Source organism: Lepidochelys kempii, chromosome 10, assembly GCF_965140265.1.
Source record: "Lepidochelys kempii isolate rLepKem1 chromosome 10, rLepKem1.hap2, whole genome shotgun sequence".
NCBI classification, from domain to species: domain Eukaryota; kingdom Metazoa; phylum Chordata; order Testudines; family Cheloniidae; genus Lepidochelys; species Lepidochelys kempii.
In genome coordinates this window covers 31832377-31851828 of record NC_133265.1, presented here as the reverse complement: position 1 = coordinate 31851828, position 19452 = coordinate 31832377, and the positions used below count along the sequence as shown (strand labels likewise).

The window sequence follows — 19452 nt, the reverse complement described above, 5'->3', positions numbered from 1 at the left end:
GATCCAGCCAGCGGGATTGCCACCCCCATGGTGCCACGGGGCTACGGCAGGCTCCCTGCCTGCCCTGGCCCTACGCCACTCCCAGAAGTGGCCGGCACCATGTCCCTGCGGCCCCTAGGGAGGGGGGCAGAGAGCTCCTCATGCTGCCTTTGCCTGCAGGCACCGCCCCCTGCAGCTCCCATTGGCTGGGAATGGGGAACTGCAGCCAATGAGAGCTTTGGGGAGGTACCCGCAGGCGAGAGCAGCGCGTGGAGCCCTCTGCCCCTCCCTCCCCCAGGGGCCGCAGGGACGTGGTGCCGGCTGCTTCTGGGAGCGGCGCAGAGCCAGGGCAGGCAAGGAGTCTGCCTTCGCTCTGCTGCACGCCACTGCCACCCCAGAGCCGCTCAAGGTAAGCGGTCCTGGGCCGGAGCCTGCATCCCAAATCCCTCCTGCAGCCCCTGCCCTGAGCCCCGTCCCGCACTCTGCACCCCCCTCCTGCACCCCTGCCCTGAGCCCCGTCCTGCACTCTACACCCCCTCCTGCACCGCAACCCCCTGCCCTGAGCCTCCTTGTACACCCGGCATCCCTCCTGCGCCCCAGCCCTTTGCCCTGAGCCCCTTCCTGCACACGACACCCACTCCCATACCCTGCACTCGCTTCTGTATCACTGCCCCAGCCCTACATTCATGGCCCTGCATGCAATTTCCCCACCCAGGTGTGGCCCTTGGGCCAAAAAGTTTGCCCACCCCTGCTGTAGCCTTAGAAACATGGTGCACTGTGGGGAAACTCTTCTGTCCACCCTGTTTCCTAATGGTGGTGATGCTATTGATGGGACTCATGTGCCCATAAGGAGCATGTGAGCACATAACGGCACATAATTAGCTCCTTTGGTGGCTGTCTCAGTAGAATGACTGCAATATGAAAAGGCTTTATACTGAACTGAGAATTGGGCTTGCCAGCTCTAGGCTGAGTCATACTGGCAGGAAAATGTCTATGTGCACCTGTTCAGAGAATAATTAGGAAATTTATTTAAATGAAACTTTGCAATGCTTAATTTTTAAAATGGGATTTTCAATTAAGGTGGTTTATTTTATTTTATGATATTTTTGACTGTTTTGAAGATTGACATAAAATGAGGGTATCAGAGGAAAAACACACACCCTCACAGCCCGGCCACTGCCAAGCAGCGAAGTGCACCCCAGGGCTTTGGGTGCAGTGCGGTGTTGTAATGCTTTTTGCACAGAGATAAGGGGAAATTCTTGGGCTGTTTCTGTGTGACACTTTTATTACTGGACTTGCTTCTGCTGAGATCTAGTGTCTGGCACAAAGAAAAAGCACAGCTCCAAAAACTACTAACAAAATTATTGGACTTTAATTCTCAATTCTCAGAGCCAGAAACCAATATTCTCGTGTTCCTGTTTGTACACTTATCACTCAAATCTCTCTGCTGTACTGGTGTACAGTACCTTTGATTTTAAATTTTTAAACTTTAAAAAAAAATTGGCCAAAAATTTCAAAAATGTAATCTTTGGTGTAAAATTTAAAACCACGGATGCTCAGCCATAGGCTAGCGGGAGCCGTAGGTTTTCAGAACGGCTGAAAGTCAGGCCACTTGGCTCTGAATGTAGTTAGGTAGCTAATTTTAAGGCACCCACTTTTGATTAATAGTGCTTCTGGCAATAAACTTCCCTCTCTGCTCTGCACTGGCATCATCAGCAGAGCAGCCTGCAAACCACTGGTTCCCGTTGGTCAAAAACCTGGCAACTAGCCAGCAGTCAGGAGATTAGTGTGACCCCTCTTTCACACTGGTTGGGTAAATGTAAGTTCTTTTTCTAATTTGGTTCTTTTCCACTCTGAAATGTTTTAGAGCAAATGATCAATTCCCAAAGGAGAGCCCTGGATTGGTAGAGGTGGTGCTCCATAGATGACATTTCCTTTTGGGTTGTCTGGAAGTGAGACTTTGGCAAAGACTCTACAACTTTATTCCTAGTGTTTGGTGGTTTCGAAAATCCAGGGGAAGTGGGACACTGCCTGCCCTTAAGCCAAGCCTCCTGAGGTTGATTAACTGCCTCTTTCTTGGCATGTGCATTACTTGGCTTTGTCAGTTTTTAACAACTTTGTTGGGGAGTGTGCTTTGAATACAGCTTGTCAGAGAAATCATTTAAATATAGAACCTTTTTGAAAATATTGTGTAATGTATTAAAAACCAAAACCCTAAAAAATGCAATCCAGAGAGAACCGAGGTTTTTTGGTGACCTCTGTGGTTCTGAATCCAGATAGTCCTGCAGCTAGAGACAGTGTTTTAGGGCTCCATGTACTGAACTGATTTTCAGGCTCTGTTTTAGGAACTGTTTAATGTAAATGCTGATGTCAGCTGGCGTGGATGGGACATCAGCTTTTTTTTATGGCCTCAGCCAGCACACCCAAGTCACGAGAAATGACTTTTTGAGCAGATATGTTTATAATACAGAGAGGGTGGGGTGTTTCACCCAAGTGTGCTTGTACTTGGGTGGTGGAGGAGGTAGTGAATGCCATAAAGATAAGGAGTAAATATGTCACTGTCTAAAAACAAGAACAAAGATCTGCTTGAGTGAAGCCGGCTGCCCCAAACTCCCTGCTTGCTATGTGTCCTACTTTCTAGGGGTAGTAAATAAAAGATACTTAAAGCTGCTTTCCAGCCAAACACTGGGATCAGACTTCATTATCTTTCCTGACGTGCATATTCTCTCCACTTCAATCCTGTTCTTTTGGGAAGTTTAAAAGTTTAGTTTTAGCTGCTGTGCTTTCCTAGAATGAAGGAACTATTTAACAGCAACTTTCATGATTTCCTGTGACAAGCAGGAGCAGGTCAATGGGAAACACACCACCTAGGTAGAATCTATGGAATCAGTGTTGTGGTGTCATGTTGCTCTGTAATGCCTAAAGCGCAGTAAGGGAACTTCCCTCCCTCTTTATCATACGGTAAAATTATGATGGAAACATTGGGCCCAATTCATCATTGCCCCGTGTGCCATCCTCCAGTCCCACCATACCTCCCTTGGGAACACCCCAACACAGGGCCTCTGCATCACATTTATAGGAGATCCTCCTCCCTCCCTGGTGCATTGGTGTGGGGTGAGGGCCAGCTGGAGGAGGGAGAGAGGGAGAGTGATTGGGGCATTCGTATGATTCTGTGACCATGCAACAGCCTATAAGAGACAAATTAAAGCAGGCCTTATGGACCAGAGCAGGGGTGGGGAGCTGGGTCTGGGGCTTTCCCTACTCTGGCGCTGCAGCCGGGGGTGCTGGGTTGGGGGCCGGGGCATAGCCCCGCACTGGGGCACAGGCTCTGGGGGCTGCACCACGCAGCTCCTGGAAGCAGCTGCATGGCCCCGCTCCGGCGCTCTAGCAGGGTTGGGGGCTGCTCCACGCGTAGGAGCCAGAGAAGGGACATGCCACTGCTTCCGGGATTCACTTGAGGTAAGCATTGCTCAGAGCCTGCACCCCTGAGCCTCTCTCCAAGCCCCAACCCCCTGCCCCAGCCCTGATCCCTCTCCCCGCTCTCCAAACCCCTCGATCCCAGCACCCTCCTGCACCCCAAACCTCTCATCCCGCACCCCTACCCCAATTTTGTGAGTGTTCATGTCCCGCCATACAATTTCTATTCCCTGATGTGGCCCTCAGGCCAAAAAGTTTGTCCACCCCTGGACTAGAGTCAAATTGGTCCCTGGCAGCTGCTGAAAGGAGGGAGGTGCAGTCTCTCTCCTCTCTTGTTGTTCTGGCATCAGCACGAGTGAATCTGGCCCATCGCTTTGCCTCAGGAGAAAGGCAGCAAATGCTGTATTTATTTTATTTTTTATTTATTTTTTGTTTAAGTCTTTGCACTACAGGGGTGGTGAGATTGCACATCAACAACTGGCTTGAAGTGAGTTTCTGTCTGCCTCATAAAATCCATTATGTTGCAACAAGCTTTATACCTCCTGAAGCGATTGAAAGAAGCCTGAAAGCTATTAGGTAAATATACCCCGTTCTTCAGTGCCTGCATGTTCTTGTGCCTTTCTAACACTAACATTTGACTTCTCTCCCTTTGTTCTGATTGACCCAAACACTTTACAGCCTTCCTGAAAAATGTTACAGAAAATAATGAAGATTGACTATTTTCTTTGTGCTCCCAAATCTTGGAAATGGACTGTGTCTTTGTGGTGTGGTGTGAAAATTAGAGCCCATTTTGGTTCTCTAAGTGGTGATAATGAGCTGACACCAAGCTCTGCGCCCCAGCCTGTTCTCTTGTGTCAAGATTTTTTTTTCCAGGTATTTGTAGCACTGTTATTGACTGAACACACTCGGTGGCAATGCTGAGGTTTCAATGTAATGCAGCAGCCAGCTTCTGCATTGTTTACAGTTGAAAGATCTTGTCTTAGAGGTTATTGCAAGATATTCCCCATTCAAAGTGCCATCCTTAAAAGCAAACAGTTCATTTTAACCATATTCACGTTGAGGTGATTTCTTGTCCATATCACAGTTCCATGAAGTATCTAAATTCAGAAGGATGGGTATTTCCTGTAGGTTTTTTGGTCCCATTTTTGTTTCCCGCTGTTCTATGGAGGTTTAGCTGTAAAAGTCACCTGCTTCATTACTTTCATTTTTAGTGCCCAGTTCTGATCAGCAGTGCACAGTGAGGTGTGTGCATTTCATCCCTGCTCCCTTGGGACCACAATCTGTCCACCTGTCTGGCTAGCTTTTAGGCTTTCCAAATGGTGATAGAGGCTTAAGACTCTTTTTGACAGAAGGCAGCTTGTCTCGTGACCTAAACAAGAATGAACTAACTGTGAACATAGTCCTTCGCTATAGCTATCACAGTATCAGATGGTCTATTTTGCCAGTAGCTTGACCACATGTTCCAGGTCTCTGCCATAGTGAGGTATCCTCATCCTTCAAGAAAGAAGCAATTACAGATGGCAATGTTCTTTCTACAGGCCTTACCATGCCTTATTACTACTGAATGATGAGAAATCGTTGCTTAATGAGCTCCCATTGGACTGTTCCCCGGCCCTGGTGAGAGTGATTAAAACTACCTCTGCTGTGAAGAATCTGCAGCAGTTGGCTCAGGATGCTGACCTGGCATTACTACAGGTACAGCTGACCGTTTTAATTGAAGCTGTTTCAATTCATTCGGCATTTTCCTTCTTAGTGTCTGTGGTGTTTCTATAGTATCCTTTATATGTGCATAGAATGCTCAAAGGGCTAAAGTCTTAGCGCTAGGGACAGGGTTGGAGAAGGCATCAGCCCCTCCTGGTGGAGGGAGAAGTTGGTCAGCCCTCGTGCTGTTAGCCAATTCAGAACGAACTTTAACTTGGCCTCTAGTAATTTAATCCCCTACTCTCTCTTTCACATTGCTCTTTACTTTGTAAGTGTACATTTAAAATGTACGTGCAATCTAACCTTGCCCAGTCTCAGAATATCTGTTACTGTTGCACCTGGGTCTGCTAATTCACAGTGCTGGATTTGGGTTTCCTCCTTTCTGAGAGAGCAGAAATGCTACTTTGCTGTTTCAGCATTGTGTAGCTATTCTACCTGCTATCTTATACATGTTGTGCTAACTCCCAAACACCACAATCAGATTGGGCTCCATTGTACAAGGTGCTGTACAAACACACAATAAATCAGTCCTTGCCCCAAAGAGCTGACTGTCTAAAAGGTAAAATGGTAAGATAGGACAAATAAGTGGGTTGGGGGTGAGGAGCAGGGGAGACAGTATAACAGGGTCAGTTCAGCAACACTCAATTCAGTTCAGTGTCTGGATCGTGGTTTGGTGGTGGCCTGGGTTTCCCACCCTGTGGGAAATGTCAGTTTATTCTTAAGTTGTGCTGCTGGGACGAGAGAATATCTTAGCCCTGAAACAGGGGCTGCAACAGTACAAAAATGACAGGGTTTATACGCTAGAAACTGAAAAATGTCTAGCTGTCTGAGAGGCTGAATTTCTAATGTGTGTCATGTTTTCCTGCTTCTCCAATCTTCAGGGAATCTGGCTTCACAAGAATTGCCAGTCCTGTGGTGCATATAGTCCAGAATCCTGTCTCTGACAGCAGCCAGACCAGATAGAATCATAGAAATGTCCAACTGGAAGGGACCTCAAGTCCCGCCCTCCTACTGAGGCAGAATACATAGACCATCCCTGTCTAACCTGCTCCCCTTATATTACCCAAAGCCCATTTTCTAGACCTCAAGAGCCAGGAAACGCTTCCCCCACCCCACCCCCCTCCGGTCCCCCTACTGAGCTCACTAAGCTCCTTCCCCCATAGCTTGTTAACTTGATAGCTTTGTCTTCTGTGCATGTAAATGTATTTTCGTTGTTCTTTGCCAGTTATCAAGCTAGTTAGGCAGGTAAATACACATTCCTTTGCGGAGGGCAGGCTGATTTTTTGCACCACTTCCCAAACACATTTTAAGAACACATTTCCAGGACACGTATACGACTCTTCGTACATAATCTGAACGTACATCACACAGTGATTTTTGGGACCAGCATGTCACCAATTTACATGTGATACATGACCCCATAATACATACATATTATGACAAAAGTATGTCGAGGGGTAATGAGTGTGTCCGGTCTAATATGAATTACAATATGGAGGGGCCTCTGCCAGTTAGCACTGAGGGGCTGCAAGGGTCATACCTCCCCTCTTACAGTGCTGTAGGAGGGTCAGCCGTAGGCTGAACAGTAGGCAGTGGATCAGAATCCTCTTTCCTGGACAGAGATATACCACTATATTTTCTTTCCCTTTTAATATGCACAATTTCCATATATTCTTGGAACATCCTACACCGCCGCAGCAGTTTGGAATTGGTGCCCTTGGTTCTGTGTAACCAAACTGATGGAGAGGGGTCAGTTAGAACCCTGAATTTTCTGTTAGAGAAAAGGCCTTAAGTGCATGATAACGCCATACAATGGCATACCACTCTTTCCTATGACAGAGTAATTCTGTTTGGTGGGTGCCAACTTCTTTACTTCAGAAAGCAGTGGACTGCTTTTTGTTACTTTCCCCGACTGCATTAGAACTGAATCTAAACCAATGTCTGATGCATTCATGTGCATTTTGTCAAAATCTGGACTGGCCACAACAGGCTTTTCTGACGAGATTTTTCTTTATCAAAACTCTCTTGACAAACTTTTGTCCACACCACTCTGTTTGGCTTTGTCTTCTTGCAGAAGTCTGTGATAGCAGACATAATGTCAATGAACTCCTGCATAAATCAGCAGTAATAGTTAACCATGCCTATGAAAGATTGGGCCTGCTTTTTGGTCTGGGGCACAGGGCAGTTGTTAATAGCTTCTGCTTTCAAGGGATCAGGAGAGATTTGGCCACCCTCTTACACAGTATCCCAAATAAGGAACCTTTATTGCTCATATTGTACATTTAAAGACCTTCACAGTAAGACTTCCATCTCTGAGTTTTGAAAGTACAGCCCTCCAGTGTCTCTTGTGAAGTAACCAAGAGTAGCTGAACGTCGCTATATTATCGTGTGAAGTCTCATAATCTGTTTAGCACTTGGTTGACAAGCCTCTAAAAAGTGGCTCCTGCATTAATTAATCCAAAAGATAACATTTTGAACTCATGAAGTTTATACCCATATTAGTAATAAAAGTAGATTTCTTCTATGCATCGTTGTCCAAAGGAATCTGCCAATATCCTTTTACCAGATCAGTTGTGCTAAGAGATACTTTGGGCAAAGCAAAATATAACATTTTATCAATTCTGGGCATAGGATAGGCATCAGAAACTGTGACAATATGGCATTTTCTATAATCAACACAAACCTTACAGTCTTATCTGTCTTAGGAACCAACACAGGAGATACCCAGGAACTGTCAGACTCTTTAATTATTCCCATACCCCAAAAAACAACAAGGAGTCTGGTGGTACCTTAAAGACTAACAGATTTATTTGGGCATAAGCTTTCGTGATAAAAAAAACCCACAAAAACTTATGCCCAAATCTGTTAGTCTTTAAGGTGCCAACGGACTCCTTGTTGTTTTTGTGGATACAGAATAAGACGGCTACCCCCTGATACTTGATCCCATATTCTGAATACTCTGTGTTGCTTTATGAATTTGCTAGTGCACTTTCCCAGTGGTTCAGTATGCCCTGCAAGGTGCAGGTTGGGGATCCACAGCGTCTTGTGGACCATTTTATGAGTCATCACTGGCATGTTAGAAAATATCTGCTTGTGTCTTTCAGCCAAGATTTCTTCCCTCTCTGTCTGTTAGCAATTTGCATATCTCCGTGCTTTCAAATGATGAGTCATTGGGGCATTCAGTCACCAGATCAATGAAGTGTCAAGTCTCAGACTCCCTGTCATCACAACAAAGCATATTCACAATCACTTCTGTATTGTGATAGGCTTTGTCTATTCACATGCACTGTCTGTGGGCAACCTTGCTGTGGGTTTCAGAGTAACAGCCGTGTTAGTCTGTATTCGCAAGAAGAAAAGGAGTACTTGTGGCACCTTAGAGACTAACCAATTTATTTGAGCATAAGCTTGTGAGAGCTACAGCTCACTTCATCGGACGCATCTCACGAAAGCTTATGCTCAAATAAATTGGTTAGTCTCTAAGGTGCCACAAGTACTCCTTTTCTTCTTGCTGTGGGGTCTTTTTACACTGTACATGACTTGATTTTCTCTCTCCACAACCTTCCCATGAATTTTGCATTTTGCTCCCTTTTTACAGAGAGCAGTTTCAGTAGTATTACCAACCCCCCTCCTCAAAACAGCACAACTTCAAGCCATCTTATCATACTATGCTGTTTGTGTGGTCTGGCTATCCATGAGGTTAGTTTGAACCACGTCCAGCATGTCTTAACTCCTTTCTGAACTTTTGTACATATCCAATCGCTGGTTCTCCTTCTGATTCCGTACCCATCTCCCAGAAGGGCCTGATAAGATCTAGGTGTCCTGTCACTTTTTTCTCTTATACAGGAGATGAAATAGGGAAAACTCTGTGGACTCTTGGGGCACCTCCCTAAAGACAAATAACAGAGTAATTTTTCATCCCAAGCCCCTTGCCCTTTTGTTTGCATACATTCCCAGCATAGATTTCAGTGTCCCTATGAACCTTTCAACCAAACTGTTCGTCTCTGGGTGATATGGGGCAGCCTTCAGCTGTTTTAAATCACACCTCCTCCACAATGCACTGAATATTTGGGATGTGAAATTTTACACACAATCTGACAAAATCTCTTTAGGAAAACCTACTTGGCTGAAAATAGTGAAATGGGCTTTTGCCACTTTATCAATCTCTATGTTAAAGCAACTGCTTCTGGATACCTAGTGGCATAATCCATTTTCATCAAGATGTTTTCCCCTTTGGTTTTGCTGGGGCAAAGAGCTACAATATTTGTTGGAACCCTAAGAATTGCCTCCTTGGTTGCAGGTAAGTAACAAGTAAGGGTTGCAGGGGAGCTTTGTAAGACCATACTGGCCTCTTCTGGTCCTGGCACAAGTCACAAGACCTGCAATAGTCTCTCACCTCATTCCGAATATTTGGTCAATAAAAATTCCTTCTTATCTTTTCATAAGTCCTTTTAAGTCTGCAAGTGACCAGCAAAAGGACAATTGTGGGCTAACATCATTAGCTTCCTATTATGTTTAACTGGCACAAGTTTCTTATAAGGCATCTCAGAGCCTCTACAGGGCTTCCCTGTACAATCTTTCCTCTTCTTCAGAAAACCCTTCCCCGTTTCCCCTAGCTGGACTCCCCCCAGAGATTATTCTGATGGTGCTTTCTAAGGATGGGTCTTCTGTCTGCTCTGCTGCAAATTCCTGCCTGCTGCAGCTCTGAGAGCTGCTTCCTCCACTGGGAGTGGGTCCTCCTTCCTTGTCCCTGGAGACTGCTTCCCTCTTCTAAGCTGGGGTGGGATGTCCCCTCATCCTTTAGCTGTTCCTCTGTCTTCACTGTTCCCTCCTGGGATCACAGAGCAATATTTCTGTCTGCAATGGGTACCATATTTAACAGCCTTGGACATAGTAATACAGCATTACCTGAATGAACTCCTGCTGGAATGCAATCCAGCACGCCAACTTTTAAAATGCTCCTATACCTTCCCATTCTAAGTGCACTTCCGCCAAAGGCACAGTTGTTTTAAATTTTCCCAAGGCCAAGAGTTCTATGCTTTCCCCATGCAGCATGCCAGTCTCCCTGACCAAAGAGATCTGGGCACCCAGTGTCTCTCCACTACAGGCATCCTCGATGATGCGCTGGAGAGGTTTGAGTTGGGGGCTGAAGGTGACGCTAGTGGCGTTCTGTTACTTCCTTTGTTGGGCCTGTCCTGGAGTAGGTGACTTCTGGGTATTCTTCTGGCTCTGTCAATCTGTTTCTTCACTTCAGCAGGTGGTATTGTAGTTTTAAGAATGCTTGATAGAGATCTTGTAGGTGTTTCTCTGTCTGAGGGATTGGAGCAAATGCGGTTGTATCATAGAGCTTGGCTGTAGACAGTGGATCGTATGATGTGGTCTGGATGAAAGCTGGAGGCATGTAGGTAAGTATAGTGGTCTGTAGGGTATAGGGTGATGTTTGTGGCCATCACTTATTAGCACTCTAGTGTCCAGGAAGTGGATCTCATGTGTGGACAGGTCCAGGCTGAGGTTGGTGCGGGGGGGGATAGGAATTGTTGAAATCATGGTGGAATCCTCTAACTCAAACCTCTCCAGCATATCATCAAGGATCTACAACCTATCCTGAAGGACGATCCCTCACTCTCACAGATCTTGGGAGACAGGCCAGTCCTCGCTTACAGACAGTCCCCCAACCTGAAGCAAATACTCACCAGCAACCACACAGCACACAACAGAAACACTAACCCATTAACCTATCCTTGCAACAAACCCCATTGCCAACTGTGTCCGCATATCTATTCAAGGGACACCATCATAGGACCTAATCACATCAGCCACACCATAAGAGGCTCGTTCACCTGCACATCTACCAATGTGATATATGCCTTCATGTGCCCCTCTGCCACGTGCATTGGCCAAATCAGACCGTCTCTACGCAAAAAAATAAATGGACCCAAATCAGACATCAAGAATTGTAACATTCAAAAACCAGTTGGAGAACACTTCAACCTCCCTGGTCACTCAATTTCAGACCTAAAAGTCGCAATTCTCCAACAAAAAAACTTCAAAAACAGACTCCAACAAGAAACTGCAGAATTGGAATTAATTTGCAAACTGGACACTATTAAATTAGGCTTGAATAAAGACTGGCAGTGAATGGGTCATTACACAAAGTAAAAACTATTTCCCCATGCTAATTTTTGTCCCCTACTGTTACTCACACCTTCTTGTCAACTGTTTGAAATGGGCCATCCTGATTATCACTACAGAAGTTTTTTTTTTTTTCCTGTTGATAATAGCCCACCTTAATTGATTGGTCTCATTACAGTTGGTATGGCAACACCCATTTTTTCATATTCTCTGTGTGTGTGTATATGTGTATCTATCTATCATCTTCCTACTGTATTTTCCACTGCATGCATCTGATTAAGTGGGTTTTAGCCCACGAAAGCTTATGCCCAAATAAATTTGTTACTCTCTAAGGTGCCACAAGTACTCGTCGTTTTTTGTGGGTTTTTTTGCTGATACAGATTAACACGGCTACCACTCTGAATACTGCTTCAGTAAACTATAGAATTATAGTGAAAGAAATCAATGCTAAGTACTCTTCTGCAAATGCAGGGAAAATGGCGTGTGGAGTTAGACATGACTGTCAGGGAAGAAAAGAGAGAAACCAGTTATATTTAGTGACTGTTTTCTCAAACATGCTCAACACCTCTCAGCTGCCAGTGGAAATAGTGGGAGCTCCTGGGTTCTGAGTGCCTGTGAAAACCTGGCCCTAACTCTGCAGCTTTTTCTTAATGCTTGCTCTCTTTCAACCATGCGGTTTATTGGATGTATATTAATATATTGAAGGCTAATATTCAGAAATCTAATGGATGTTGCTTTCCTAAGTTTGGTTCTGGGTAAGTGATTCAGCTGGTATTTTGTATTTGCTAAAATGAGCAAAGAAAGAAAAGTGTATATCTGCTATCTGAAGCTTTAGGATCTTCCTTATTCTTCAGGTCATTATTGCATTAGGCCAGGAGTTCTCAAACTTCACTGCACTGCGATCCCCTTCTGACAACAAAGGGACCGAAGCATGAGTCTGCCCAAGCTCTGCTGCCTGAGGGGTGATGGGGGGGGTTCCAAAGCCCAAGCCCCAGTACCTGGGCGGGGGGGGGGGGGCGGGGGCGGCAAAGCCGAAGCCCAAGGGCTTCAGCCCCAGGCAGGGAGCCTGTAACTTCAGCCCCGCTGCCCAGGGCGGAAGCCCACGAGCTTTGACTTGGCCCTGGCCCAGGGTGGAGGGGCTCAGGCTTTGGCCCTGGGCCTCAGCAAGTCTAAGCCAGCCCTGGTGACCCCATTAAAATGAAAATCTTTGAAATCTTGATTCTGTTGCTTTAAAGCCCCTCATTAATGCTTAGAAAGATTTTTCAGCGGTATCTTATGGTCAGTGGTTACACACAGGGATGTATGGCTTAAAGAGAGAATGGATTACTGATGGTCACTTTCACAACAACTGCAAAGTTGCTGAGCTGATCAGTATTTCTGTGCCACTTTGACTGCTTTTTAATTAATGCATTAATATGATGTGAGCCAATTATTCAGTTATATTTTATTTTTAATATATATGAATGAAATATTAATCTAACCAAATGAATTTTGAGTAGTGTGTGTGTGTGGAATGCATGCATAAACCATTGATGGGTGAAGCATAAAGGAAACTACTTGGTTGTAAAACCCTTTACTAGCACAGTCTGAAGAAATTCCTTTGAAGCAGGAAACATAAAATTTGCTTAGATATGTGAAGCCAAGCCCTGGAAATGCATCACTTCTGTGGAAGCTTTGTCAGACTCTTTTTTTGATGTGCCACATGTTATATCATTTTCTTCTAAGAAATTTTTGCCATTGAAGTGATGTGATGGCACAGTGCTAGCTTTCTTCAGATCAGACAGAGCTTTCCTCTCAGCATAAAGGGCTCTTTGCTGGGAGTTTGAATGTTGCTGTTTTGCTTTCCTAATTATGATCTTTGGTCTTGTTTCTTTTTATATGCAGGTTTTCCAGCTTGCTGCACATCTGGTTTACTGGGGAAAAGCAATTATTGTCTATCCACTGTGTGAAAACAACGTCTATATGCTGTCCCCCAATGCCAGTGTTTGTCTGTAAGTAGACAGACCATGAGTGCCTGTAGTGGGACTGCTTTGAAAAATGCAGATTTGTTTTTCCTGGGCATTTATTTGGGCAGGGTGGTGATACTTTCTGTGCTATTGAAGTTGTTGAGATGTACAAACACTATAATTTGCTTGAATTTCATGAGCCCTTAAGGGCTGTTCAGTGCAGGGATGAACACAGGAATTGGGCAGCTCTTCTGTGGCAGTGACAGGTGTGCTTGCCTTCACTTGCACACTTATAGAGTGGGTAGCAAATTTCAGGAGCTCAGTACAGTGTTGTCATCATGAAATTGCTCTGTGAACATAGACCATTTTAAACCTTTCAATACTCTTGGCTGCTGAGTATGTCCAAGAAGAGGGACTCTTGCATGGAGCCTGAGGGAGTATCTGTCTTAATCGATTCCCTTCCATTGCAGGGGCTTCAGGCATAGGTGTACCTTGTGTGATGGGCTCGGTCACAGAGACCCCCTTCAGGCTGTCACCTGACGTGCTGGAGTTACCTCTGAGCCCGTTTTCCACTGCCAGCTTGGGAGTCCAGAACCCTGCCTTGTTGAGCCAGACCTGCTAGTCTGCTGCAACGCAGACACAGGTCTGGTCCATGCCCCCAAAGCTTCAGACTTTAACCAAAAACTGCTCAGCAAGTCACTTATCTCCAACACCCAGACACCCAGTTCCCAATGGGATCCAAACCCCAAATCTGTTTTACTCTGTATAAAGCTTACACAGGGCAAACTCATAAATTGTCTGCACTCCAGTAACATTGATAAAGAGATATGCACCTCTCTCCTCCCCTCCGGTATTAATCACTTACTTTGGGTTAATTAATAAACCAAAGTGATTTTTATTAAGTATAAAAAGTAGAATTTAAGTGGTTTCAAGTAATAACAGACAGAATAAAGTAAATTACCAAGCAAAATAAAACAAAACATGCAAGTCTAAGCCTAATACATTAAGAAACTGATACAGGTAATAGCTCACCCTCAGAGATGTTCCAATAACCTTCTTTCACAGAGTAGACACCTTCTTAGTCTGGGCCCAATCCTTTCCCCTGGTACAGTTCTTGTTAGTTCCAGCTCAGGTGCTAACTAGGGGATTTCTCATGACTGGCAGCCCCTTTGTTATGTTCCACCCCCTTTTTATAGGTTTGGTACAAGGCGGGAATCTTTTGTGTCTCTGGGTCCCCACCCCTCCTTCTAAATGGAAAAGCACCAGGTTTAAGATGGATTCCAGTATCATGTGACATGGTTACATGTCCTGTGAGACCTCATTCTTCATTATCCATGTCAGGTACACAGGAAGGCTTGCAGGTAAACGGAGCCATTCACAACCAATTATCCTAGTTAGTGGGAGCCATCAAGATTCCAAGCCACCAATAGTGGCCCACACTTTGCATAATTACAATAGGTCTTCAGAAGGAGACAAATACCTCATATTTCGAGTTTCAGAAACAAGAATGATACATTTATACAAAAGGGATGAACACACTCAGTAGATTATAAACTTCGTAATGATACCTTACAAGAGACTTTTTGCATAAAGCATATTCCAGTTACATTATATTTACACTCATAAGCATATTTCCATAAACATATGGAGTGCAATGTCATACCTTGGTCTTTCCTATTCTCTGCATGTAGCACGTAATTGTTTAGTCTCCTGTGGGCTGTAATACTTTGGTCTAATTTCACTTGATGGGTTTAGCGTGCGCCGTGCAGGTGCTGGGTGGTGTTGATGGCCTGTGATATACAAGAAGTCAGACTAGATAATCTGGTGGTCCCTTCTGGCCTTAAACTCTATGATTCTAAGCAATATGGAAGTACTCAAAGCAAGACAAACATCTCAGTAAGTTATGTCATAGGCTGCGTGCCTGGCATGTGATGTTTCAGTAACAGGTAACTCAAAAGTATAAACAGCAGCAACATGGTGGGGTCCATTACAGTCACTGTTTTCATTGTCATTAATCCTAGTGCTAACTGTGGCTTCTAATCAAGACTGGGGCTTGGATAAATATGAGCTGCATATAAAGCTCCGCCTGTGCCAGACAGAGATGGTAGTGAGGTGGGGGAAGGATGTTGAGGGTGTGTTGGATAACTCCTGCTCCACTGTTGAAAAGTTGTCCACCTTTTCCCCACTGAACTTGCAGCTGGGATGTTTTCAAATTCTAGATTAGTTCTGGAACTTCAGGTGGTATTGAGCCCATGAGCACCTTTATGCACTGGTGGCTGTCACATCTGCTTTGGATTACTATAATGTGTAATAAGAACAGGAGGACTTGTGGCACCTTAGAGACTAACAAATTTATTTGAGCATAAGCTTTTGTGAGCTACAGCCCACTTCATCGGATGCTCACGAAAGCTTATGCTCAAATAAATTTGTTAGTTTCTTAAGGTGCCACAAGTACCCTTTTCTTTTTGCGAATACAGACTAACACGGCTGCCACTCTGAAACCTGTAATGTACATGTATAATCTACACACAAACTACTTTGAAGTGACAGGTACCATTGGTATTGGCTTTTGCACTAGTAAATTTAGTCCATGGAAACCTATTACATCTGTTCTTCAATAGTTGTTCTGGTTTCCTATTCTTTTCTGAGTACAATTCAAGGTTCTGACATTGATTCACAACCTGGCCTAGTTGCTGGTTCTCTGAAAGATTCTCCTCGCCCTCTGAAAGATTCTCTTCTGCCGCAGCAGTTGAGTTGTAGCTGTGTTGGTCCCAGGATATTAGAAAGACAAGGTGGGTGAGGTAATATCTTTTATTGGACCAACTTCTGTTGGTGAGAGAGACAGGATTTTGAGCTGTACAGAACTCTTCCTCAAGCCTGGGAAAGGGACTCAGTGTCATAGCTAATTACAAGTTCAGCAGATAATTTAGCATAATTAGTTAGCACATATTCTAAGGGACCATTCAAGGTGAAGTGGCCTGTTAACATCCCTGTAGTCATAGGATAAAAAGTGGGGTTAGTGGGTTACACATTGTAATAATCCATAAATCCAGTGTCTTTATTAAGACCATGATTTTTAGTGTATAGCAAAGTTGTGATTTTAAGCTCCCAGGCTCATCTTTTGAAAATGATGAACAGGTTTTCTTTGAGGATGAGGTCTGATAGGTCAGACATAGAGTGATCACTTTGTGAAAATTGTTCACCCACAGGCGATGTGGTGTTTTTCTCTTTTACAGTTTTCCTGCATTAGTTCATTCAAGAGCATAGTGATTGTATGGTTTCACCCACATAGTTGTTGTTGGGGTATTTAGTGCCCTGGATGAGGTACACCACATGTTGTGATTGGCATCCCATGGATCTTGAAAGGGGTGTGTGTATGTGGAGGGGGGTGGGAGGTGTATTGATCATCGTAGTGGAGGACATATGTCTGCAGATTTTGCATCTGTTGTTCTGGCAGGATCTGGTGCCACTTTGAGGTAGTGTGTCCTGGTCTGTGGGAAGCTTGCTTTTGATGGTGCTCTTGAAGAGTTTGGGGGGTTGTCTGAAGCCAGAAGAAGGGATTAAGGAAAGATTTCTTCAGGATAGGGTCCCCATCAAGTATGTGTTTTACCTGTTTGATGATCTCTCGTATGGGTTCCAGTGTGGGGTGGTAGGTGACAATTAGGGGTATAAGGTCAGACGGAGTTTTATTTCTGTGTTGAAGCTGGTTCTCTCTGGGTGTTTGGGCAGCCTGTTCCATGCATACATTTACTTCTTTGGTGGAGTGTCCTTGTTTGGTGAAGGTAGCTTTGCATGTTTTAAAATATATATCCCAGATTTTCTCTTCAGAGTATATTCTGTGGTATCTGAATGCCTGGCTGTAGATAACAGATTTCTTGGTGTGTTTGGGGTGGTTACTGGATCTGTGAATGTAAGTGTGGTGATCTGTGGGTTTCTTATATATAGTTGTCTGTGGTGTTCCATTGCTGAAGTTGATTATGGTGTCCAGGAAGTTGATGCTAGTGAGGGAGTGTTCCAGAGAGAGTTTAATGGATGGGTGGTAATTTATTGAAGTTGTGGTGAAAATCTATGAGGGAGTTTAAGTTGTCTGTCCAGAGGCTGAAAATGTCATAGATATATCTCGGGTATATCACTGGTTTTGTGGTACAAAGTTTGTCCAGAAATTCTTCAAGGTGGCCCAGGAAGAGGCTGGCATAGTGGGGAGCCATCCTAGTACCCAGGACTGTTCCCGTGGTTTGCACGAAGTGTTTATTGTTGAACGTAAAATTGTTCTGGGTGAGAATGAAATGGATGAGTTTGGAGATTTGTGTCTGGGGTGGATATCGGAGGGTTGCCCATTGTCTTGTAAATATTTGAGGCAGGCAGCTATGCTTTCATTGTGAGGAATGTTGTTGTATGGGGAAGTGACATCCATGGTGGCAAAGATGGTGTTCTGAGGGAAGTTCTTAATGTTGTGGAGTTTGTGGAGGAAGTTGGTTGTGTCCTGTGGAAGCTGGCCCTTTGTGTGGTGAGTGGCTTCAGGATGATTTTTGAGAGTCCCCATATTCTTTCATTGAGAGTGCTGTGGCCAGATATGTTGGATCTGCCTGGGTTCCCTTTAATAAAGACACTGGATTAATGTCTTATTACAACAATCTGTAACCAACTAACCCTCCTTTTTGTCATATGACTACAGAGGTGTTAATGGGTCACTTCACTTTGAATGGTCCCTTAGGTTAGCATAAATAGCACATAATCTCTATCTGTTCAACCTTGTATTTAGCTGTGACACTCAGAATACCTTTCCCAGACCTGTAGAACAGCTCTGTGTAGCTTGAAAGCTTGTCTCTCCCACTAACAAAAGTTGGTCCAATAAAAGTTATTCCCTCACCCACCTTGTCACAGCAGTTGAGTTCATTTGAGGCTATGGAGCTAGCAATCCCTAAACTTATTTGTAATAGTCCCGGTCTCTGGGAGTTCTCAGCTGGGGGCTCTTGACTCTGGAATTACCACCTCCATCTGCTTTGCAGAGTCAGACTTTATCAGGCACGATGCAAGGCCCATCTTTTCTGTCAAGCATAGAAGTAAATGGGGGGCTGTTTGTGGGGACAATTCTTTGTTCGACCTCTGGAAAACTGTATGTTTCTAATTGTATAAGTTGTGAGCCTGTGTCCTGAGCAATGTGGAAGAACAGATTTAAGTCAAGCCTAGGGAGGAGCCTAAAATTTACCTCAGCCAGCTAAGTCAAGGTAAAGGGTGTTATCCTGTGTTTAGGCAATAGATGTAGTCTGTTAACTGACCCCAACCTGATCTTGACCTCTTAGCACATGTAAGAGTTTGTCCAGATTAGGCAAACAGTAGAAGTTTGTGCTGAAGCAGAGTGTGATTTGTCTATACTATGTGGTAATGTGCACTTATGGGGAGGCAGGGTCTAAAGTGCACTAATGTGTTGCACATAAATTGGTCTGTGTAGGGTATCTTTAGTGCACACCAACAGGGTCTAGTGTTCTTTAACATAGTGCTGTTTGAAACAGAATTACATTAGAGCGCAGTGGAGAATCTTTAGAGTATGCCTACACTCGGAGTTTGTGTTGTGATTCCTACCTCGAGGAGATGTACTCGTGCTAGATCTTATCAAGCTAGCATGCTAAAAATAGTAGTGTAGCCAGGGTACAGCAGCTAGCAGTAGGAGGGGCTAGCTCCCCTCCAGGACAAACCCACACAGCTTCCATGGGTATGTACTTGGGCAGCTAGCTCAAGCCACTGCCCTTGCTACTGTGACTGCACTACTAACTCACATCCCCAGCTCTAAGTGTAGACCAACCTTAAGTGTGCACCAGCAGGGTCTCAATGGACTAATTCATGTGCAGCACGCCACTGTGCTTTAGAAAACCCACCCCCGGAAGTGCACATTACACTGTGTAGACAAACCCTTAGGAGATGATTTGTCCTTCCAAAGGAGCTAGGGATAGTGAGATGAAAATATTGCATCTGTTTGATATCTTTAAAAAAAAAAATCTGTAATAATGGACCATGGGAAAATAGATCCAATTAATAGGCGTCTGTGATAAAAATAAAAAAATTGCTGTAGCAAAAGCTAATACCATGATGAATATGTTCATTCACAGCCTGGGGAGGAGGTGACCAGCCCTTTGTGGAGAAAGAAGTGGTTTAGGACTATTTAGAAAAGCTGGATGAGCACAAGTCCATGGGGCCGGATGCACTGCATCCGAGGGTTCTAAAGGAGTTGGCAGATGTGATTGTAGAGTCATTGGCCATTATTGCTGAAAACTCATGGCAA

The 19452-nt window shown here is 44.5% G+C and overlaps 1 protein-coding gene across 13 annotated transcripts in view; it reads left to right on the top strand.

Moving 5' to 3' along the window:
- Positions 1 to 19452, top strand: part of NPRL3 (NPR3 like, GATOR1 complex subunit) — a 102588-nt gene that overhangs the window by 42787 nt on the left and 40349 nt on the right. For 11 of the 13 annotated variants that reach the window (XM_073362672.1, XM_073362666.1, XM_073362671.1 and 8 more), the window contains 3 exons: positions 3835 to 3972; positions 4935 to 5091; positions 13111 to 13217. The exons of 1 other annotated variant lie outside the window; for it this stretch is intronic. In XM_073362672.1, the coding sequence (XP_073218773.1) occupies positions 3835 to 3972; positions 4935 to 5091; positions 13111 to 13217 (402 nt within the window). The remainder of the gene's footprint in view (positions 1 to 3834; positions 3973 to 4934; positions 5092 to 13110; positions 13218 to 19452) is intronic. One more of the 13 variants, XM_073362668.1, reaches the window with a different exon arrangement.